General features: G+C 42.8%; 1 protein-coding gene across 1 annotated transcript in view; it reads right to left on the bottom strand.

Moving 5' to 3' along the window:
* ppargc1b (peroxisome proliferator-activated receptor gamma, coactivator 1 beta) overlaps positions 1-24,594 on the bottom strand; it is a 214,899-nt gene that overhangs the window by 41,335 nt on the left and 148,970 nt on the right. The window contains exons 2-3 of the mRNA XM_028812910.2: positions 11,526-11,708; positions 5,878-6,072 (exon numbers count right to left, since the gene is read on the bottom strand). Coding sequence (XP_028668743.1) covers positions 5,878-6,072; positions 11,526-11,708 — 378 coding nt within the window. The remainder of the gene's footprint in view (positions 1-5,877; positions 6,073-11,525; positions 11,709-24,594) is intronic.

Below are 24,594 nucleotides of genomic sequence, written 5' to 3' on the forward strand. Positions count from 1 at the left end.
TTAAGTTTTGCAATTTGTGTTACAGCAGCTCTTCTGTGGAATCAGACCAGATGGGCTAGCCTTTGCTCTCCACACACATCAATGATCCTTGGGCACTTATGAATCTGCCATTGCTTTACAGACTGTCCTTCTCTGGACCACTTTTGGTTGGTACTAAACACTGCAAATCAGGAACAAACTACAAGATCTGCTGGTGGAGAGACAATTTGGCCCTTGACAGAGTAGCTCAGATCCTTACAATCGTCCATTCTATTTGCTTCCAACACATCGCCTTCAACAACTGGCTGTCCTCTTGCTGCCTAATATATCCTACCACTTGACAGGTGCCATTGTAACGAGATAATCAATGTTATTCACTTCACCTGTCAGTGGTTTTAATGTTGGGGGGTGACTGGTGTATGTGTTAAACCAAGAATAATTCCTGAGCCTGAGACTTTGGACCAGAGGTTGTTAAGTTTTGGGAAGGGGGTGTAATCTATATAAATAGATAAGCCGTTTGGATGTTTGCTTGTCTGTTGTTCAGCAATCACACAAAATGTTATTCTAACTTAAAATATAGCCAATATGTTATTATTATGGCAGGGGGAAAGCCCAAAATCCAGTGCTGACACAGGGACTACAATTCCCATCAGGCAGAAGGAGGGCACTAGGGCTGATGGGAAGACATCTTCAGCACACACTTATGCTGTGTTTCATTTTAACTGGTAAGTCAGAATTTCTGATTTCCTACTATGGCCTGGTATGTCAAGTCTGAGTTTATCGGATTTCAGGTTACAACATTAATCCAAAATGGTTACACACCCTGCAAACTTTAGTGAAAGCTACAGTATATTATTATGATGTCTATTAACACATCTGTCGAATTGTGTCTCATTAAATCAGTCGTACACACAGTACTGCCCAGCCTCTTTATGCCGACATGGTGCTACGGTGTTTGGATGCATTGTTCAGTAGTTGTCTCTATTCTGAAAGAGCAAGCACAATAAAGGTTTTCCTGGAGGCGTCCGTATTGTGTTTTTGAAAGTTTCACTGGAATACGGTCAACTCGGGTGTGATGTCATTCCCAGCTCTGACATCTGACTCCCGAGGTAAAAGGAACGCAGGAAAAGTTTTGCAGCAGTCAAAGTGCAACCTCAAAGACCACAGGCAAAGTATGTTGCTTTTCAACTAATTTGGATAACAATTTCATTGTCTCACCAGATTACAGCTTTTTTGTACGAGTATCTTTTTGTCTCATCAAGGGCTGGCTTTATCCACGTCGAATTTCCAAAAGACAGTTTTTCTTTCCCTGTTTATTTATACCTGGGCAGCGGCGGGTACTTTGGCTAGTATAATACGGAAAAAATAACCGAAACGACATGAAAATGACTTTGTGCTGATCACATTTCAGTGAACACATGAAATAACCTCATTTCAAATGCATCTTTTTGCAAAGTCAAATAATTAATTAGTGCAAGAATGGAAATGAAAAAGAAGATTGCAACATTAGTAAATTAAAGAAATTTGCAAATGACAAACAACTTTTGCAAGCAACAAATGCGCTTGGCTAGGGAGGGTGAGACAGAAGTCACCTGCAGCCTTCTGGTAACAGAGGCTTGTCGAGAGTTGTGTCAAAGTCAACTGCTAGATTTCCTGACTACTCAGCACAGCCTCAGCCGAAATGCTGAGTGGCACCGAGCGTCATATTAAATGTGGTGCCTGTGTTGAGAGGAACACTTAAACACGCAAACTCTGAAAAACAAAGTGTGCTTATTATCTGCTTCATGCACTGCTGAAGGCAATTTGATTCCGGCTGTTCTTTTCTCTGACCACTCTGGTACATACTGTACTTGCTAAAATGAGCTCTGCAGATGGATTATTATAACAAAATTATCTGACAGGAATGTCTTTGATTTAGGGCCTAGGAAGAAAAAACATTCTGGCCTGTACTGACAAGACAGAGAACTGCTTCTCAGCGTAACAGACACCATAACCTTATACAATTACAACCAACAATAATGCACTGTCCTTTAAAATTAGCTTAACAGAACAATATAGCCCACTTCAGGATATTTTAGAGAACAGATTTCTGAAAATGTTAGCATACAAATACCACAGGACTACAGAAATATTTTGTAGTATAGTATATAGTCTCGCAGAGCCAGACATGTAACACATACGTCTGGAGACAACTATGAATGAATAATTAAACGGTTCACTAAGCGTCACATTTCTAAACCAATCCAGCGCCTCGGCAAGGCGGAGCTCCAAGTAGGGGCGGAGCAAAGAGCAGTGGTGAGCTTGTTAACAACGTCCAACCAACAGCACACCTGTGCTTACGACAGATGAACGTTCTATAATGAAAAGCCTCCTAAATTACCCCAGGTAAACATAAAAATGGGTGTCATGTGTTAAAGACAAACATAACTTAACTGGAAGGGGAAGACCGTCCTGTAAAGCCAGATTATACTTCAGCATATAAAGACATCACTGGGCTGGGAGTAAACGTGAAAGATGCATGTTGTCTCTGTCACTCGGTGTTTCGACATTACAGTCAGAGTCAGTGTGAGGTTTAAAGAATTAGCAGCTTGTGTTCACGAAAACATTTAGTGTAAAATATGCGTTCGAAGTAAACCTTGTGGCGTCACCTCCAATTTATTGTTAACTCCCGTTAAGTGTGCTGATATCAAGGAGATGCCAACAACTGTCAACTGCAGTCAATTCCCCCAAAACAGTAAATGTGCCTAACGACACTGGCAGCACTCCAGCAGAACCAAGGATGAGGCTGTATAGCATCCCATCCTCCTTCTGACTGCACGTCTAAACGAATAACTAAAGGAAATTAACAGCACTTTCTAAATGAAATATCAAGCATGCCGAACCGGAATTTTACATTAACACTCACCAGTCACGTTATCAGGTTAACACAAATATCTAATCAGTCGGTCACACGGCAGCAACTCAATGCACACAACTTACTCAACTTCAGTTACCATGTGCCACTGAGCTCTTGAATGGATAACAGTAATTGTACCTTTTCATTTTCTCTCAGAGTCACTTCTTTTGTTCAGTTTTTTTTTTTTTTTGCTCTCTTTCCATCTTTACATACTGATCGTATGTAGTTGTCTAATACATGGGGAGAAATGGGACACAGCAAACCCCAGCAGTTAAAATGCACAGACTGGAGGAAATCAGGGAAAGGGTTTTAGGAAGAAATCTCGTGTGCAAAGCCTTTTAATTTGAGAACCACATCTGGCCCTGTGAGACTAACTAATAGAAACACTCTTAGTTTTGTTTTTAATTTAATAGGTAAGACTACCCTCTAAGGGTACCATCTCTTGCTTCACAGCTCCAAGGACCCGTGTTCAGGGCTCAGGCTGGCCAGTGGCTGCTTGTTATGAAGGCAAGCTCAGCTATGGGGCCCACTCTCGACCTGCTTGAGGTTGTAGTGGAGGAGAGAATGAAGATAAAACTGATGGCCATTATGAAAAATGTTGTACATTCTCTTTCTGACACACTAGCATTGAGGACTTCAGCCAATGAATTATTCAGCAGAAGTGTGTCAAGAACCACAAGTGGGCCTCCTTCATATCTATGGCAGTACGCCTTTATGATGCCCCACTGCTCTTTTTATCCTTAGCTAAGTCAGACGTTTTTCGTTTGTTTTAGTTATTCTGGTGTGGCTTGTTGTTGTAAAATGTATGTATTTACTGTATTCATGGGGCTTCTGTAAAAAATCAATCAATCTATCCATCTTGTAGTGCCTTTCCTAATCATCTGTCTGTCTGTCTAAAGGAAATGCCACCACTGGATGCCATGTGCACACATCGCCAGCATCTCAGGTTATGAGATAGCTCCAATGGTGGCGTCAGTTGGCACTTTGACTTACTTGCAGTGTTAAGTCACTAACAGTTCCTTAACATTAATAGATAACACAGCATGGATACTTTTGATTCCATGCATACCCCAAAGACATGTTGATTGGTTTAACTGGAGACTCTAAACTGGCCCAGTGTGTGCGTATGAGTGTGTACCCTGTGATAGACTGGCATTCCATCTAGCTCTGGTCTGTCTTGTACCCAGGGCTGCTAAGATGTGCTCCCTACAGTACTGTAACAGAAACAATAGAATCATGAAACAGATGGATTGGTGGATTGGTTTTAAGTTTGGTTTAGTAGCTGCCATTCTGCCAAGTACATCTATTTAATTTATGCTGCCCCATACACTTGCTTACTCTCAGGTGGTACATATGCACACTTCAGGGATAAATAATATATTCACTATAGTTCTGTAAAGCAATACTTATAGAAATAATTTCAATATCATACTGATCATTTTTATAAAGATAATCCTGTAAGTATATCATTATTAAAACATTTCAGAATACATGTATATAAACTCTGGTTGAATTCCCATTTTTATTTTCTCAAAATGTAAAATTTATGCCTACAGTATATAATAAATATACATGTTCCTAAAACCCCAAAGGCCACCATCTAAAGAATCTATTCTGACCCCACAAGGGTTATAGAAGGCTGTGGCGCCTTGGATTCCCGTACAAGGCGCTATATCACCTATCTCTCTGCAGAGGCACAGTAACGCCTGTAATGTATGGTTGCCTAGTGGCAGACTGTGAGTTTTATCCAATTATGAACACGCCGCTGAGTCTCTGACTGCAATCTTAATTTCAAAGTTTTCTATTCGTTGCACCTGCCATAAATAAGCAGCCAGGTTATCAATCAAATGTATGCCTATGCCAAACATTGAAATAGCCGTATCATAAAATAAGCAAACACATCTCACATTAGAAAATTGGAAGAATCAGAAAAGAAACAAAATAAACAGCCTTTGGTGCAGTGGCACGTTTTTAAGGATGGGTTTCTGAAGCTAGGTTTGTGACTGATCTTGAAGAGCTTGCTCTGAATTCTGAGCTGTGCAGCCGACAGCTAATCCATCACCAGCCACAGAAGGCCTCAGAACTCTTTATAAATTCCACACAAAGCAGCGGTAGCTGCCTGCTCAGAAACAAGTGTGGCTAAGTGAGTGGTGCGTGTATCTCATGACCTAGGCACGGAAATGGAGGTCTCAACACTTTTTTGCTGGGTCTCTGGGGCCTTGCTTTGTTGTATATATTGTATTTCATAAATTTTCTCTTGAAGTGTTTATCTGAACAATGCATCACCTCTGACAGGTCTCTGTTTAATGCTGGTGCTCTTCAAGTCGGCTTCGATGCTGCTGTTTCTTCAAAAGATCATTTGAAACCCTTCAGCTGGGAGGCAGACACAGGCCATCAAAAGCAAACCATGGGTTACAATCCTAGCTGCCGGGTTTCAAATATACTAAGGAAATGTTTGAGAAGAGATCTTCAAACCAGCAGGAATGCAGACGACTAAAGGACTGTTCAGTGGCAGAACAGGAGTTGGGTACGTACAGGAAGGTGAGGGCATCATGCAACAAACAAACTACTCTCTGATGTGCTTACTGTATGTCATAACTTAACAAACCACTACCCATGTCAGAGAGACCTGCACCACATGAAAACCCTCCCAAGGTTATCACATGAAGGCTTAAACAAAAATGACACCAACTCCAGAACTTCCTCTCCACTCCACACTCAAATTGTCCAAATTGAAGTTACTACATAACTGCATGGAGACACCCGCTATAGAAACGTTCCATCAGGAGCTCATTGTCAAGGCAGCTCACTGCAGTGTTATTATTTCAGCAGGAGCACAGATCAACAAGCCTGAAAGAAGGGGTCTGTTAAAATGGTAGCTATTGAGAAACAAAAAGCTCAAAATGAGAAAAATTCAGACCTTTGTTGCCTATCATACCCATGCTGTGGGGTAGTCAGAGGCCCATCCAAATCCACCTTAAACAGGAAGGAAGGGTTCTTACTAGAGACGGGTCTTCTGTCTCTGGGCTGGGGGGGGAAGGAAAAGGATCATTTTCTGAGGGGGGTTCCTCGTCATCCCCCTCAGACCCCTCACTCAATGAGGGGAACACAGGCGACCCCCCCACCTCATCCACCTCAGCCATCTCGTCCAGACTTTCTGTGAGGGCAGCCAGCAGAGCTGCATTATCATCGTCTATCTGTAAGGAGAAGACACAACAAAAAGAAAAGAGATGAAATAATTTTCCAAAACAGGCCTGAGAATATTAATCTGTCATTAGGTTGAAATTTAAGCAATTCTTGAAAGGACTTTGAACCATCTTTAAAACATTCTTGCACAGGGCCGCTAAATCATAACAGAAGCTGAACACCTCGTTCAACTCCATAATCTCGCTCGAGACTGACAGATGCCTGCTTACCCACCTAAATCAATCGATGGTATCAACTTTTGATTTCTAAATCTTACAAACAGAATAATTAGCTGCACATAGATTTTCAAAGAGCAGTGCTGCTATATTCTCAGGAAACAATATGTCTCAATTTGTACCACAAAAACTGGATAGAGATCGCCATGTTGATTCATCTCATGAAATGCCATCTGCAGAACTTGTGCTTTCGAAGCGTGAGCTGAAGTGTAATACTCAATGCTGCCATGTCTCACAGAAGACAGGTGAAGGTGTGGGGTGTTCTTCAGAAAAGTGGGGGAATTTGGCTCCATAAAAGGGACAGGTCCTTCACAAAAATGGAGCATGAAGGGAAATGGCATTTCCAAAAAATGCAAGGGACAGGATTGATGCTGCATTTACTAACATTTTACAAGCGGTCAGTGTGGGGGTATCTGTCTCTCCTGTCCTGAGCCCAGCGCTGCTGGGATTGGCTCTGGCTGCATAAGAGCCTGCATTACATTAGGCGAGTATGAGAATGTTATTTCTAAACAAATAGAAAACTATGACCAGGGTCTGTCATGGTGGTCGGTATAGGAGAATTCACACTAAACTTAAAGAGTTATTCAACACCATGCTTGGCCTATATGAATCTAAATTAAAACTAGTTTTTGATAGTTGATCTTCAAAAGATGTTTGCCTTTAGTTGCAGGCAGTCATTGATTTAATAGAAAACAAGTTTAACAACAGGTGTAAAATGAAAATGCAATTGTATAAGTAAATCTAATATTCAGTTCAGAATAGAATGTGATCTCCTCTGCAAGCTCCAAATCAGCTTTCTGGCATCGCCAACAACCACTGACCTTCTGTCAGCCTGGTCCGTGCTTTCATAATACGTGGAGTTCGAACACAGAAGAAAGTGCCAGTATGAGTGGGGCGTAACGGCAGAGACCTGACGTCTGACTCAAGTGTTACGTAGACAAGACCCAGGACAGTTTCTATCTTTGTGACACTATTGTTATTAGTTTTACTTTAATTTGTTCAATAACTTAACACACAAACAAACATCAAATTTTCAGAATACCACGATGAAACAAGAAACGTGACCAAAACCCAGATACATTTTACTGTAAGTTGGTGAAGACTAAGGGCACATGTCCTAATCCAGCAAAAGGCAATTTATCAGATTAATGCACTAAAGCGACTTGGCCAAAAATTATGGAGTTTTTTTTCTTCAAAATGGAGGTCCACAAATTCAAGGATTCGTGTAATATCTGCACTTCATGAACTTCATGTAGATACAGGAGCTTCCTTGGATCTGTAAGGGGAAGTGCTACACACTTGTATTAGTTAGCCAAGGAAAATGATAGCAACAAGCTAACCACAGCAGCTCAGTAAAATTTTTTAATTGCTTAAGACAAGGGGATAGAATAATAAAATACTGTTATTGACATTGAAGCAACTATAATGAAATTCAAAAGACAGATTTACTTTAACGTTTATTTGCTTAACAGATGCTTTAATGTAAAGTGATTTGCAAAGAAGGTCAACATAATCAAGCAAACACCGATCTAGGGGGCTGTTTAGGAACAAGCGTTACAGGACAAGGTTATAACATTGATCATCACAAGTGAAGAGCTCTGAACAAAATGCAAGCGAGTTACAGTTCTTAGATTAATAAAAACTTAATATCAGTTAGACAGAAATTCAACAAACAAGAAATTCCTGAAATGCTCCTTGAGCACATTAAGGGAAGTCAGAATTTCGAATGGAAGGGGAAGCTCATGCCATCAGCAATGGTCTACACAAGAAAAGAGCCTGGATTGGGATTTGGTGCCATGCAAGAGGCATCATCGGGAGACCTAGTGACTGTCCGGGACGGCTCCACTCTCCCTGTTTCATCCAGATTGTCGATAGTCACAACTGAGATGAGCTGGGCAAACGAGGACACACAAACATATAGCAATGGGTAGGTGAAACAGTGCTTCATGCTTTTTATTCAAGTCGAACAGTAATCAAATGAATACTGCAGTGTTCCATCCTTTATAAATACCGTATATACTTGCTTACAAGTTGGGTCTTGAAACCTGAAAAATTGATCATAAAATCAGAACCGACTTAAACACCCGTTCAAAAATGCAACACTTACATTTTTTTTTTGCCTCCTCCAATCTCGCACCAGTTTCTCAAACTCATCGAATTTTGTTGCAGCAGCGCAGTTACCAATTTCTTTCACCAATTCAACGACTTTTAATTTAAAACAAGCTTCATATTTCCTTCTGACTGAATGCTCCATCGTAGATAAGGGATGCTCTTATGATAAATGTGTATGAGGGTGTGAGACACAAAAAACACAAATCAGTGCAAACGTTGCTTCGGAATAGTCCGGGTATTACCGTGTGGTCACGTAGGCACAATAAATAGAAATAAAGGCCGTGTGCTCCGTGGTTACTCTCTCAGGTGGGCGTTAGCATATCATAATCTCTTGGAGCAATAGCAGGAGTTTGCCACATTCGACTTATACGACCGACATTATAAAATACCAGAAATTATACGGTAAAATCAAGCCCCAACTTATCCATGGGAGAACTTAAACACGAGTATATACGGTATATAATCCAATAAACGTCCAAGTGATTGTGGAGGTTAAAATCTATCAAATAAATAATCCATTAAAACAAGGGTAAAATTCTACAGCAGGAAACATTCTAAAAATAAAATGCAGTGCATGGTGCATCCCTTTAAAACCGAAGTCTCCTCTGCTTGACCTGCACTGGCTTTGCAGCAGAGGGCACATCCAACTGACAGGTACAGCCAAACTTTTCTTGTAGGCTTGGGTCCCTACTTTCCATGGCTCCCAGAATAAGTCGAGAGTCTCTCCCTTTGTCTCCCACTGCCTTTCCCCAGACGTATGCGGGAGTCCCTACAAACACTGGGTCACTTAGCTTACCTGGAGTGGCCCTCCTCAGCCCCCGATGCGTCGGCCCTATGGTCCCCTAGGTGTTCTCCTCCTGGCTGCCAGCCTCCACTCTTCTCCCTGCCTTTCTTCTCCCCAGTCTTTAACCTCCATCTCTCTGTCTATTCAGTTTCTTTTTTCTCCCCTGCAGGCTCCTTTTATCTTACCTAACTGGCCTGACTGGGCACAGGTGCAAACCTTCGCACAGTCCAAGTCGTGAATGCGGCATCTGACCAATCTGCTCACTTTTGCACATGTGTGTGTGATCAGCCAAGCTAACACAATCAACCTCAGAGTGGTGCCGTCTTGCCCACACCCACACCAAGCCTGGACTTTATTTATTTAAAAACATGCCCTTCGTCATGGACCATTCATCACAGACCTGAGTGGGTGATTAGGAGCACTGAAACTCAGAAGAGTCTCCATATACATAGGTGTTGGCCCACTGACTACTCTGTAGGGAAGCATCACGAATTTGAGAAGAGTGACATGTGCCAGCCTTGGGTGATTAGACATCAGACATGCTGCTGCATTTTGAATTTTCTGCAGCACATGCTGGTAGTCCTGCCAGCAGAGATTTACAGAAGACCAGTGGTGACAAGACCAACACCTGTACAAGGCACTGTGCTGCATAGATTAATAAAGTATCTATCTATCTATCTATCTATCTATCTATCTATCTATCTATCTATCTATCTATCTATCTATCTATCTATCTATCTATCTATCTATCTATCTATCTATCTATCTATCTATCTATCTATCTATCTATCTACTCTGTCAGCTACAGACTGATCTTGTGGATGTTGTGCAGTATGAATATGCAAGACCAGCAGACCACAGCAACATGATCGGTGGAGGATAGCTGGTCAATGATCTCCAACCCAAGGTTGTGTATAGACTTGGTAGATGAGGAAAGAAACAAATAAAAAGGGAAATATAATCTAATTACATTACGTTTCAAAATACTTTGTTGGCTCTCATTTTGAGTGGATCACAATAAAAAGTATATGAGAATGAACACACAACTGAAGGTAAGAATGATCTCTGGATAAAGAAGACAAAACACCCAAAAACACAAATACAGTTGTGACAGATGGTGGCCGGCGCCATTACCTGGACAGGACGCCTCCGTAATGGAAAGATGGAAGAGGTGACTTTTGAAGGGTGCTATCTCTCCCAAACTGCTATGTGCAGCTGCTCCTCTGAGTCCCACAGGGCTATATGGGACTTGGCATTGGTCAGCTCAGCCCTGTTGCATTCTGGGGATGCCGTCAGGGGGAGCTGCAGTGCCCTACTTTGGGCTTCCGCCGCACCCGGGAGAATTCTAGGTGGCTCATTAGGGAGGTCTGGAATTACTCCCAGGTGTGGTGGAAGCCCAAATTAGGGCACTTCAGCTCCCTATGGTGGCGTCCCTGGAACCCAACAGGGCCGAGACAACCAATACCAAGTCCCATATACTGTAGGGGCTGTTGCACCCCACAGGGACTGCTAAGTACCAGTTCAGCAGAGGTAGCACCCTTCACAAGTCATCTCCCCCGTCCTTCCATTACGGAGGCGTTCCAGCCAGGTAATGGCGCCGGCTGCCATCCATCACACAGTATAATAAGTTAAATACACGTCAGTCAGAAATGAATTCATGGCAGCAACAAAGAAATGGGAAGCCAAATCTCCTTTACAGTATTACTCCCAAATAAAAATTGTTGAAACATTTGATTGTTGAAACATTTGCTTTAGTAATAGCTTAATTTAAACAATCAGTCTGTATGTAGAAGGATACAACTATCAATAAAAAATAAACTTGTTAAATCTGCATGCAATTGAGTGAATGATACAGCATATTTTCGGTGGATTATTAGAACTCCATAAGACAATGATTTACCGATGATTTCTTTCATAAATTAATAAACAAACATGACGGTTTTACTGTGTGACATCAGGAGAACAACAACACAGGGGTGACCCCAGGCAAAAAGAAAAAAAAGAAAGAGAAGTTTCTATTTCTGTTCCCATTATCATATAATAACTCAAAACATCCAGGGATTTTTTTGGCCTGCTGTTTAGCCAAAAGCCTGTAGAATCAAAAAAATGGAAAATGGGATATAAAACAAACCTTATAGTTTTGCAGATAACAATAATTCAACTTATGTGTCAATTTATAAAAAAATTTTCAGCAAATGGAGCAAACAAAATATGTGCTTTACTCTAACATTATACCCATTCAAAAATAACTAAAAACAAGAGCAATCATGTCAAAACAAAATCATAATAGTTCTCCGTAAAGAGATGAAGGTTTCTGTCACATATTGCTTACCTCAAAAAGCTCTGAATCGGTCTTGGGATAATGGCTGGCAGCCGTGGAAATTTCGGACTGGTCACTGCACCACTGCAGCTCTCCAAGACAGTTGACAGAATCAAAATCACTCGACTCTAACTGTGACAGGTCAATTTCTGGGAAATCTGTGTCCAAGTGTTCTCCACCCACCTCCTCTCCATACTGCAAGAAAAAGAAAAAGAAAATTATGCAGATGGGTCATCGTATTCAGGAAAGAAGATGCTCATGGAACAGGAGGCATTGCTGTCTCTGCTGTGAAATGCACATTTTCAGTCATTGCTGAAGTTTGCAGTTCAGTTTATAGAGTGGTACAACGTCATTTTGCTTCATAACACAGAATGACAGTAACAGACTATCAGACTAGAAACGCCATCACAGTTTGGGTTACAGTGAAGCACTTGCTGGGCAAAAGCAAATGACAGACTTCCTCAAAATGGCTTCTATGCATGACTCAAGACTTTGGAATTTTACTAAATACAAAGGAAACAAGTACAGTTCTGAAATCAAATAGTTCATATAAAGCAAGCTGAAATTTTCCACGTTGGTAACATTGTTTTGTTTCCACCTTTGAAAAATACAGCGTCACGGTGATCATATTGGTGAGCTCACTTTCCTGATTAGTGCTCTTCAAATAATCATTGATCTAAGGATGTAAAAGCAACGCCTGTATATGGTCGGACACTGCAAGTATTTGACAATTAAACTTATCTATTTTGGCAAAACACACTACAAAATACAACATAGCATTGTTCACGTCACTGATGTATACTTGCTAAGTAGTGGTCTTCAAAGAAACATTGATGTTAGGATGTAAAAGCAATACTTTCATATGGTCGGAAGTTGCAACTATTTGACGATGTCCTCGATCGTCGCTGTGCATTTTTTGAGTGTTAAAGCCAATTTAAAGCTAAGCATGTTGTTTGAAGACAGTAAAGTAAGGGGCCTTTCACATTGGGGAGCAGGATGTGCGACAACTGTGGTTACACAGCAAACATTAATCTCTCCGCCAGTTGTTTACATACGTAAGAACTCGCACTTCCTTCTGTATCCTGCACTTGACAATTCTGACGAGCACATGCATTTCTCCGTGTTCACCACCGGCAGTTCACCACTGCACATATTTTTGAACTGAGAGGCTTTGTGGCATAAGACCACGGCAATTCACTTGGTGATGAGGACGGCATAGGTGGAGTGTAGTAGAGATATGCGACAGATGGTCAGACATTACCATCTTTATATATGATCTTCATTTGGATCTTGATCTTTGTTTGTCCGCGAATTCACTGCCTTGTGTGGTGTTCCTGCTGTGTTCAGTAGAGGGCAGTAGTGATGGAGGAGGAGAGGAAGTGAGGGGGAGGATCGTTGGATGAGGTTGGAGTGTGGTGATTAAAGATGATTGAACTAAAGGAGACTATGTGCTGTTTGTACTGGCTGAATACACAACACCTTGGTTGTTACTTTTGTTTACAAACACTGTCGATAGCACTCTTTGTGTTTAGATCTGGCGTCGACACCTGCTTCGTTGTCGAGACTGTGGTTTTTTGTGTTTCTATCGACCGTCGTTGGCAGCACTTCGTCCAAATCGAATGTTCACCCACTTCTTGGAGTCGGCAGTCAGAGTATATAAGTCGGGCACACTTCTGTGATTTTACATCAGTCAGCGTTTGGAGTTCAAGAAAGAAGCATTGCTTCTTCCTTACTCTTTGGATTGCCACAAAGCAACCTGCGAGATTGGAGAAAGGTTGAGAAGAGATCGTGAGAGGAAACGACAGCATCATGAAAACGAGACGGACTGTGAACGGAGAGAAGCAGAAATGCTCCTCCACCACCACATAATTACTATTCGGACAGTGATTCCGAGTAGGCCGTTCCTATTGAATCAATGTCCAAGGGTTTTGTTTTCAAATTTTGTTTCCCTTATAAAAAATCATAATGCTGTGTGACGAAGGGCCCAGTTCACGACTGGCAGCCGCGTTTAAACAGGGAGCCCTTCACAGACAACTTTAACACGCGCAACGTAGTTGGGTGCACATGGCTAATTTTATATAGTTAGATTCTATTACTAAATCTATTTTACTAGCGGGTCAGCCTATATGGCCGAAAAATATATCACATACCTTTATGACCAATGATAGTAATATTACTTAAACACAAAATGTATTTTTTGTCAGCTGAAAGCTACTCTTTATTTATTTAAAATACATATTTTTTCCCCAACAACTTGAAGGTTTAAAACTGATATCACAATTAGTTTGCTATAGTAACCAAAAGCACACATACGCTATTATCTTGTATGTTCGTACAATAACTGTTATCTGATTCGGGACAAATGAGAGTAAAGCTTGTTTAGGATGTGAGAGCTCTGACTGGGCTTTTTAACATAAAGTCAAACCAGAGTGGATTTATGAAACACAAAATGGTAAAATCTTTCAAGTTCATCATCATAGTGTCATGAATTTATTTTTATGAAGTTATTTAGTTTGACCATGAGTGAAAATGTAAAGATAAAGCTGTGCACACACTGAATGATTACTGACTGTATTGAATGCTTAATCCAAGGTCACCTGATTTATTGTTTGCTTCTGTTCTGCTGACATATGCCTGGAATTGTATATTACAGACAGGAGAACATCTAGGCCTGGATTGGTCACGACACATGCTGGCGATGACATGAGCTTCAAAGGTCAGTGGAAGAAATCATCACCACTTTAATACCAAATAAACAGAGTACTCTCGTTGTTTTGTGCAGTGCAGTAACATACAGTTTAGCCCTGGCTATCTTTCCAGTCTTCTTCCCGTGCTCTGTAGCACTGAAGCCATGGACGATACTGAAACAAATGAAAAGCATGTATAACATCACACCAAAAGTAAGTAAGTAAGTAAGCCAGACACTCAGCAGGTTCTTCTCTCTTAAGAAATGATGTTCCAAAAGGAGGTGCAGATCTCTCCAAGTAATCGAATCGGATGAGGAAAGCACACCCGTTTCTCTTCATCAGCCTAATCTCTTGCTCATAACATGGCTTGGCTGCCAACTTCCATAATCGTAATCTCCTTTCTAACCAGCAGCATACTCTCGAAGCCTCCTGTCGGAATGTATAAAGTGCTGCACATAACCAGCTACTTTCCAAACCTCCATGTGAAGACCACTTGTTCTTAGCATAACAACAAAGAATTTACCTTCAAATCAATGCAACCAAAACAACGGCAGACTAGGCTATTGTCTATAGCTATGAATGAAAGGATATCATTAATATAAAGTAAAGTTTGGTATATGACTAGTGAGGCGACGCTGTGCAGAAAAAATGGGGGCTACCAGAGAAATCAGCTGATGTCACCAGGAAGTGCACTGCTCACAGTGTTCAGAAACGGTCTCTTCACGACTGATTAATAGTATTAGCACGGAGACCACTTCAGAGCCAGAACACTGCAGGTTCACGTCTGACCACCAGCAGTTTAAAACAGATACTTCATGGTGTGAGTCCACTGCAATTCACTTGGCGACGAGGATGGGATTTGCACGGCGGACAGGTGGGGTGATGTGGCAATGCCGCGCAGAAAAGGTAGAGGCTGACAGAGAGAGAGAGATCAGCTGACGTCACCAGAAAGCGCACCGCTCGCAGCGCTCAGAAACAGCGTCTGTGCAGCCGACTAAAGGAGTTTCTCCTTTTAGCTCACACTGTAAGCAGACCTCTTCGGAGCCAGACATTGCAGGTTCATGGCTGACCACTGCCAGCTTACCACAGTGCTAATCTTTCAAGTTGAGACACTTTGCGATGCGAGTCCACGGCAATTCAACCACCCACATCTAATGAGCACCCTGTATCAATCATGTATCAAACTCTTATATCTACACCACTCCAAAGGCCAGGGGACTCGATCACTGCTTTGTGGAGATGTTTGTTTATTGCAAAAGTACATACTGAATAATTAATTTCTAGTGATGTCCTTGATTGTTTTACATATGAATTGAAATTGTGCTCTAGGAGGAAGGAGTAAAACAAAATAAAAATGATTAAAGTGATTCATACATGATTAAAGAATTAGAAAGCCCATAAAGTACAATGGGACCACTAAGGAGACCTGCGGAGGATGAGGAGGCAGCTGTCAGAATTTACTACTTGACCTCTGCCTCAAATTCATGTCAAGATCGACTGATCCCGTTTTTTTGAATTTAGAAATGTGAGTACCTTCTCATTTTTAGTATCTAGGTGTTAATTCTTTGTTCACATAACTAAACATTAACAAGTGCATGTTTAATAATACAAAACTATATGTTGACACTGTGGGGCAGCATGGTGGCACAGTGGGTAGCGCTGCTGCCTCGCAGTTGGGAGACCTAGGGACCTGGGTTCGCTTCCCGGGTCCTCCCTGCGTGGAGTTTGCATGTTCTCCCCGTGTCTGCGTGGGTTTCCTCCGAGCGCTCCGGTTTCCTCCCACAGTCCAAAGATATGCAGGTTAGGTGGATTGGCGATTCTGAATTGGCCCTAGTGTGTGCTTGGTGTGTGGGTGTGTTTGTGTGTGTCCTGCGGTGGGTTGGCACCCTGCCCAGGATTGGTTCCTGCCTTGTGCCCTGTGTTGGCTGGGATTGGCTCCAGCAGACCCCCCGTGACCCTGTGTTCGGATTCAGTGGGTTGGAAAATGGATGGATGGATGGATGTTGACACTGCAATCTTACTGCAAGTGAACACAGGCACACCAATTCAAGATAAGACTGGAATGCTGGGTATCGTATTGAATATACGTAAACAACCAATTTATGTTCGAGAAACGAGTCAGAAATCAGCTATAGTTTGGCAGACATCTCTTACAACACTGAAGCAGCGATGAAATTCTCAGTTTCAAAAAATGTTTGCTTTTAATACACCAAAGATTCTGCCTTGTAAAAAATACACCTCTTCAAATTATTGGGGCTGTTAATCCACAAATTTACGAAAAGGAACGCTGCGTTCTCAATGCTGTGTGAACAGAAAGAGAAAGTCTGTTATATGCTTTTGAAGCTTAGTGAAGCATCCATCCATCCATTGTCTCCCGCTTATCCGAGGTTGGGTCGCGGGGGCAGCAGCTTGAGCAGAGATGCCCAGACTTCCCTCTCCCCGGCCACTTCTTCTAGCTCTTCCAGGAGAATCCCAAGGCGTTCCCAGGCCAGTCGAGAGACATAGTCCTTCCAGCGTGTCCTGGGTCTACCCCGGGGCCTACTCCCGGTTAGACGTGCCCGGAACACCTCACCAGGGAGGCGTCCAGGAGGCATCCTGATCAGATGCCCGAGCCACCTCATCTGACTCCTCTCGATGCGGAGGAGCAGCGGCTCTACTCTGAGCCCCTCCCGGATGACTGAGCTTCTCACCCTATCTTTAAGGGAAAGCCCAGACACCCTGCGGAGGAAACTCATTTCAGCCGCTTGTATTCGTGATCTCGTTCTTTCGGTCACTACCCATAGCTCATGACCATAGGTGAGGGTAGGAACATAGATCGACTGGTAAATTGAGAGCTTCGCCTTGCGGCTCAGCTCCTTTTTCACCACGACAGACCGATGCAGCGCCCGCATTACTGCGGATGCCGCACCGATCCGCCTGTCGATCTCACGCTCCATTCTTCCCTCACTCGTGAAAAGACCCCGAGATACTTGAACTCCTCCACTTGGGGCAGGATCTTGCTACCAACCCTGAGAGGGCACTCCACCCTTTTCCGGCTGAGGACTATGGTCTCGGATTTGGAGGTGCTGATTCTCATCCCAGCCGCTTCACACTCGGCTGCGAACCGATCCAGAGAGAGCTGAAGATCACGGCCTGATGAAGCAAACAGGACAACATCATCTGCAAAAAGCAGTGACCCAATCCTGAGCCCACCAAACCGGACCCCCTCAACGCCCTGGCTGCACCTAGAAATTCTGTCCATAAAAGTTATGAACAGAATCGGTGACAAAGGGCAGCCCTGGCGGAGTCCAACTCTCACTGGAAACGGGTTCGACTTACTGCCGGCAATGCGGACCAAGCTCTGGCACCGATCGTACAGGGACCGAACAGCCCTTATCAGGGGGCCGTTACCCCATACTCTCGGAGTACCCCCCACAGGATTCCCCGAGGGACACGGTCGAATGCCTTTTCCAAGTCCACAAAACACATGTAGACTGGTTGGGCAAACTCCCATGCACCCTCCAGGACCCTGCTAAGGGTATAGAGCTGGTCCACTGTTCCGCGACCAGGACGAAAACCACACAGTTCCTCCTGAATCCGAGGCTCGACTATCCGATGGACCCTCCTCTCCAGGACCCCTGAATAGACTTTTCCAGGGAGGCTGAGGAGTGTGATCCCTCTGTAGTTGGAACACACCCTCCGATCCCCCTTCTTAAAGAGGGGGACCACCACCCCGGTCTGCCAATCCAGAGGCACTGTCCCTGATGTCCATGCGATGTTGCAGAGGCGTGTCAACCAAGACAGTCCTACAACATCCAGAGCCTTGAGGAACTCCGGGCGTATCTCATCCACCCCCGGGGCCCTGCCACCAAGGAGTTTTTTGACCACCTCGGTGACCTCAGTCCCAAAGATGGGAGAGCCCACCTCTGAGTCCCCAGGCTCTGCTTCCTCATTGGAAGGCATGTTAATGGGATTGAGGAGGTCTTCAAAGTATTCCCCCCACCGACCCACAACGTCCCGAGTCGAGGTCAGCAGCGCACCATCCCCACCATATACAGTGTTGACACTGCACTGCTTCCCCTTCCTGAGACGCCGGATGGTGGACCAGAATCTCTTCGAAGCCGTCCGAAAGTCGTTCTCCATGGCCTCCCCAAACTCCTCCCACGCCCGAGTTTTTGCTTCAGCAACCACCAAAGCCGCATTCCGCTTGGCCTGCCGGTACCTATCAGCTGCCTCCAGAGTCCCACAGGACAAAAGGGTCCTGTAGGACTCCTTCTTCAGCTTGACGGCATCCTTCACTGCCGGTGTCCACCAACGGGTTCGGGGATTGCCGCCACGACAGGCACCGACCACCTTATGGCCACAGCTCCGGTCAGCTGCCTCAACAATAGAGGCACGGAACATGGCCCATTCGGACTCAATGTCCCCCACCTCCCTCGGGATGTGGTCGAAGTTCTGCCGGAGGTGGGAGTTGAAGCTACTTCTGACAGGGGGCTCTGCCAGACATTCCCAGCAGACCCTCACAACACGTTTGGGCCTACCACGCCTGACCAGCATCCTCCCCCACCATCGAAGCGAACTCATCACCAGGTGGTGATCAGTTGACAGCTCCGCCCCTCTCTTCACCCGAGTGTCCAAGACATGTGGCCGCAAGTCCGACGACACGACCACAAAGTCGATCATCGAACTGAAGCCTAGGGTGTCCTGGTGCCAAGTGCACATATGAACACCCCTATGCTTGAACATGGTGTTCGTTATGGACAATCCGTGACGAGCACAGAAGTCCAATAACAAAACACCGCTCGGTTTCAGATCGGGGGGGCCATTCCTCCCAATCACGCCCTTCCAGGTCTCACTGTCATTGCCCACGTGAGCATTGAAGTCTCCCAGCAGAACGAGGGAAGTGAAGTGAAGCACAGTGCGATAAAACACTTAGGGTCTTCTCAGAATTATCTAACATTCCAAGCAGTTCATGCCAGATAAAGACACTGAGGCGGTGGGCACTGGCCTGGAACTTCAATGTTGCAGGTTCAATCACAACACCGGGTCACTGAGTTGCCAAAAGCACATCACATGTCCACTCTTAACACAAAGTACAGAGGCTTAACATTGGGTGACATTGTGATAAAACAGTCTCTGTAATAAAATGAGAGCTAGACATCTGCAAATAACTTCTGCTAAAGGGTTCACCTGGAATGAGAACAGCAAGATCTCCAGCATAGCTTGTTCATGTCTTTAAGTGCTTCTACAATGCAAATTGCTCCCATTGTGCCTATCATTTGTTGTCTAGCTTGTTGTTATTCTCTCAGTCTTTGGGAGTCTGGGAAATGTCATTAGTACTACTGGCCTGGGAAAACCAGATTTAAAAACATTACTACGGTCTCACACTTCAAGGATGACATTCTGAAGAGGAGTTGCACATTCCTAAAATTTTTTGGATTGCTATGTCTGATAAGATGACATAATTACACACTTGCATTAAAAACAACAACAAGCGAGTTCTCTTCCTTCTTTTACAGTCTGATCTAGTAGCTTTTATTACTCTTAGAGGCAATATTAAATACAAGCAGCATTACACATAGACAAACATTGCGTATTTCTACTGTCAGGGTCACACCATTCGTAGTATGTGCTTGAAAGAAATTTCGATCATTACAGTCACAGGTGCACAGACAGATCAACACACATTTACATTTACACCATAACATTACATTACAAACTGCCTGAAGAAGGGGCCTGAGGTGCCTTGAACACTTGCATACTGTAATCTTTTCAGTTAGCCAATAAAAGGTGTCATTTTGCTTGACTTTTCACTACATTCATAATGGCTAACACGGTACAACACCCTACTCTACAGTACTACTCCATAACATTACCAAAGCCAGTGCAACAATACAATGTAAGAAGACAAAAAAAATGCAGAACTACAAAACTCAACAATGCTCAATATCTGTAGTAAAGTGCAGAGTGTAAAGTGACAGTACATAGTTGGGGGAATGTTATATAGCTGTGGTGCTGGGTGACGTGTACGAATTCTGAAATCTGAAAGCCTGGGGAATGAAACTTTTGTAAGACCTGGCTGTGCTGGTCCTAATGCTGCGGTATCTTCTACCTGAAGATAGAGGAGGTCAAACAGTGTGTGTGACGGGTGAGAGACGCCTTCCACAATGGCGGAGGCTCTACGCAGACACAGTGTGTGAAAAATGTCCTGGATTGAGGACAGGGAGACCCTACGATCCCCTCAGCTGTCCTTACTTCATGCTGCAGAATCATGCGATCGTGGGCTTTGCTGTTCCCAAACCACACACTCATTCAGTTTCAGCCTCATCCTAAGTCACAAAACAAGCATGGAAGAATTCATTTTTGTCACAATGCCAATTTAATGTTTCTTATGCATTGCTTTTATCTGTTCTTTACTTCTCCATGTCTCCATGCCCTGATTTGTTGTCCCCCACCGACTGATACATGTGCCATTCCTCCCTCACAGTACTATCCATGGAAAGTGTAGAGTGAATAAATAATGGATGCATGTTTTGCTGTCTTTACTTCTTTCTATGTAGTGTTTAGTTCTTCTTTAACTGCAATAATGGACACTGTTGTATAATAAAAAAGGTGTTATACACAATTGTAAGGTACTTCAAGGTGGCACAGACCTCAACAAATAATAAAACCAGGACTATAAAAGTAAAGAAAGAAAGAAAGAAAGAAAGAAAGAAAGAAAGAAAGAAAGAAAGAAAGAAAGAAAGAAATAGACAGACAGACACACTACTGTCTGAAAACACATCTAAATGGAAAAAAATTAAAAAGAAAGAAAACTTCTGACTTGGCAGTCTCATTTACAGTAAGGCATTATGCAGGCCTATTGCTGCTGGTATAATAGAGCCCCTGTAGTGTTTCTTGACACACTTGTCTGAAAGTCCTCAGTATTTATGTGCAGCATTATTCATAATGGCACTCAGTTTTGTTTTAATTTTCTCCTTTGTTGCTACCTCCAGGGTGTCTATTGTGCATCCCATAACTGAGCATACCCTTTTATTTCGCTTGTTGATTTGGTGGACCCCTCATAAAGGATGCCAGTTTCCTAAGAAAAAAGAGCTTGCTCCTCTGTGCTACAGATAGATAGATAGATAGATAGATAGATAGATAGATAGATAGATAGATAGATAGATAGATAGATAGATAGATAGATAGATAGATAGATAGATAGATAGATAGATAGATAGATAGATATGAAAGGCACTATATTATAGATACTGTAGACAGACAGACAGACAGACAGACAGACAGACAGACAGACAGACAGACAGACAGACAGACAGACAGACAGACAGACAGATAGATAGATAGATAGATAGATAGATAGATAGATAGATAGATAGATAGATAGATAGATAGATAGATAGATAGATAGATAGATAGTATTAAGGGAACTGAGACCCTTCACTTTCTTCACGCTTTATTGTGTTGTAGATTTAATTTTAGATGGATAAATTTGCCATTTTTGCCCATCACCACTTAATAACTCACGATGAGAAAGTGAAAACATGTTTTCAGAAAGATTTGCTAATTTATTAAATATCAAAAACAGAAATCTCTCATTTACTCAAGTATTCAGATGCTTTGCTGTGACACTCCACATTGTGGTCAGGTGTATCCTGTTTGCTTCAATTTTTCTTGAGATGTGTCCAGAACTTGACTGAAGTCCACCTGCAGTAAACTGAATTGATTGGATGGACATCATTTAGAAAGACACACACACCTGTGTATATGAGGTCCACAATTCACACTGCATGTCAGGACAAAAACCAGGCCATGAAGTCCAAAGAACTCTCTGTAGACCTCAACGATCTAATTGTGGTGTGGCATATGTCAGGGCAAGGGGACAAGACCATTTCTAAATGTTTCCATATGCACGGTGGCCTCAATATTTTTGAAACAGAAGTCTGGAAGCAGCAGGTCTCTTCCTAGAGCTGGCCATGCAGTCAAACTGAGTAAGCAGGGAATAAGGGCCTTAATCAATGAGGTGACCAAGAACCCAACAATCAAGCTAATAGAACTAAAAAAGTCCTCTGCTGAGATGGGAGAACCTGTCAGCAGCACTCCAAGCAGGCATTTATGGTAGAGAGGCAGAATGGAAGCCACCTTTGAGTAAAAGGTATTTGACGGTTTAAAGGACTCAGAGAGCATATGGAAAAAGATTCTATGATCTGATGAGACAAAAACTGAACTCTTTGGGTAGAACTCCAAGCACTATGTCTGACGAAGACCTGGTACTGCTCATCTCCTGCCTAATACCATCCATAGGATGAAGCATGGTGGCAGAACCATCATGCAGTGTGCTGCTTCCCAGAGGCAGGGACAGGAAGACTTATCAGAACTGAGGGAATAATAAAGGCAACCAAAAGCAGAGGGGTTCTTGAAGAAAACCTACTCCAGAGTTCATGCAACCTCAGACTCGGCTGACGATTCACCTTTCAGCAAGACAATGAAACAAAGCACGTAGTCAAGAGAACACTGAAGTGACTCTAGGACAAGTATATGACTGTCCTTTAATGGCATAGCCAAAGCCCAGACTTAAACTTCACAGAACATCTGTGGAGAGACCAGAAGATGGCAGCTTACAGAGGCTACCCATGAAATATAATGGAGCTTGAGAGGATCTGCCAAGAAGAATGGAATAAACTGCCACAATCCAGGTGTGCGAAGCTTGTAAAGACTTACTAAAGATGACTAGCATGTGTAATTGCCAAAGGGGCTTCTACAAAGTACAGAATTAAGGGGTCTGAATACTTATATGAATGAGAGATTTCAGTTTTTGATTTGTAATATGTTTGCAAGTCTTTCAGAAAACATGTTGTCTATTTGGCATTAAAGGTTGCAGAGTGTAGACTGATGGACAAAAGTGGCAAATGTATCTATTTAAAATGAAATCTACAACACAATAAAGTCTGCAGAAAGTGCAGGGGTCTGAATGCTTTTTGAATCCACTGTAGATAGATGGGTAGACATTTTATTGACTCCAAGACAGACAACAACTACACATAATACACCCAAGATGGCACAGTTAATGACGTGTGAGAATATTCTAAATAAAACAAATGAGGTAATCTTGCAGCTCTTGTCTATAGCTGGTTAGGAAGGCACTGAGCAGGATGACCAGCATGTCAAGCTGAGGGTGTGAGACGTTGTTCATCCTTGCTGCTGCTGTTGTCTCCACAGGTCCCAGGCGAGTGCCCAGAATAGAGCCAGGATTCCGGATTGACTTGTTAATTATGTTGGCATCTCCTGTTACTGCCCCAATATAGCATGGCATCAAGGGGTGCACTTGTGACCACAGACTGTTAGAGCATATGCACAAATGTTAAAGGATCTGAGCCTCCTCAGAACATACAGTCAACATCGGCCCTTTCCTGTGCTTGCATCTAAACGCATCTGGCAAGACAGCACCATTCACACTTTGCTTTTTTAAACCTGTTACAATGTGAAAGGAAGGCCAAGAACAATAAGCTGTCATATGTGAAGTGGTTTCCTTTGTTAGCTTGTCTTCTACTATGATCATTTCTCCATTATGCTTTGTTTAAAACAAAACCAGTCCTTCTTGAGAAAGAATCTCTACATGATCCAAAGGTTGGACACCAGCACAGGTGGGTAGTAACGAGTTACATTTACTTGAGTAACTTTTTAAAAAAATTGTACTTCTAAGAGTAGTTTTACTGCACCATAATTTTTACTTTTACTTGAGTACATTTGTGAAGAAGAAACGCTACTCTTACTCCGCTACATTGGGCAACACTCGAAGCGTTACTTTTTTTCCATTATATCCGCTATATTTTTGCCAGAGAGAAGCCACCAGTGGATCAACTGCATGACTGTTTCACCAATCAGACATACCAACAATAATCACATGGCTCTGTTTCACAAATCAGACATAGCCATGCAGTCACATGACCACAAACAAACTGTAGCAGCATAGCGGCACAAACTCCTCACAGACAGCGGACAGGGAAAGAAAGAATACATGAAAAACGAGAGCCAACTTCTGCTGAAGCTTAACTATCACCTCACTGAGTGAACAACAAGTGCGTTTTAACCAAACATCCACAGACACAGACAGTCAAAGTGAAGTGAGACTTGTTGTAGGTGCACAAGCTGCCTTGTTCTAATGTTATGTTCTATCAGCTGTGCTATTTGGAGGGCAAGTGACTATGCAGTATGGTACTGTCAGTGTACAGTGAGTATATCTCGTCACTGTAAGTAGCTGGCACTGCTCAAACACACATTACCTACTGTAGGCGTTGGCTTCAAAAGCTTTGTTGTGAAAAACTGAGATTTGGAACTTTGTGTTATTTGTGCATCTTTATTTTGTAAAGATGTTATTTATTTTTACTCATTTTTTATTTTATTATATGGAAATA

Source organism: Erpetoichthys calabaricus, chromosome 11 (assembly GCF_900747795.2).
Source record: "Erpetoichthys calabaricus chromosome 11, fErpCal1.3, whole genome shotgun sequence".
Taxonomy (NCBI): domain Eukaryota; kingdom Metazoa; phylum Chordata; class Cladistia; order Polypteriformes; family Polypteridae; genus Erpetoichthys; species Erpetoichthys calabaricus.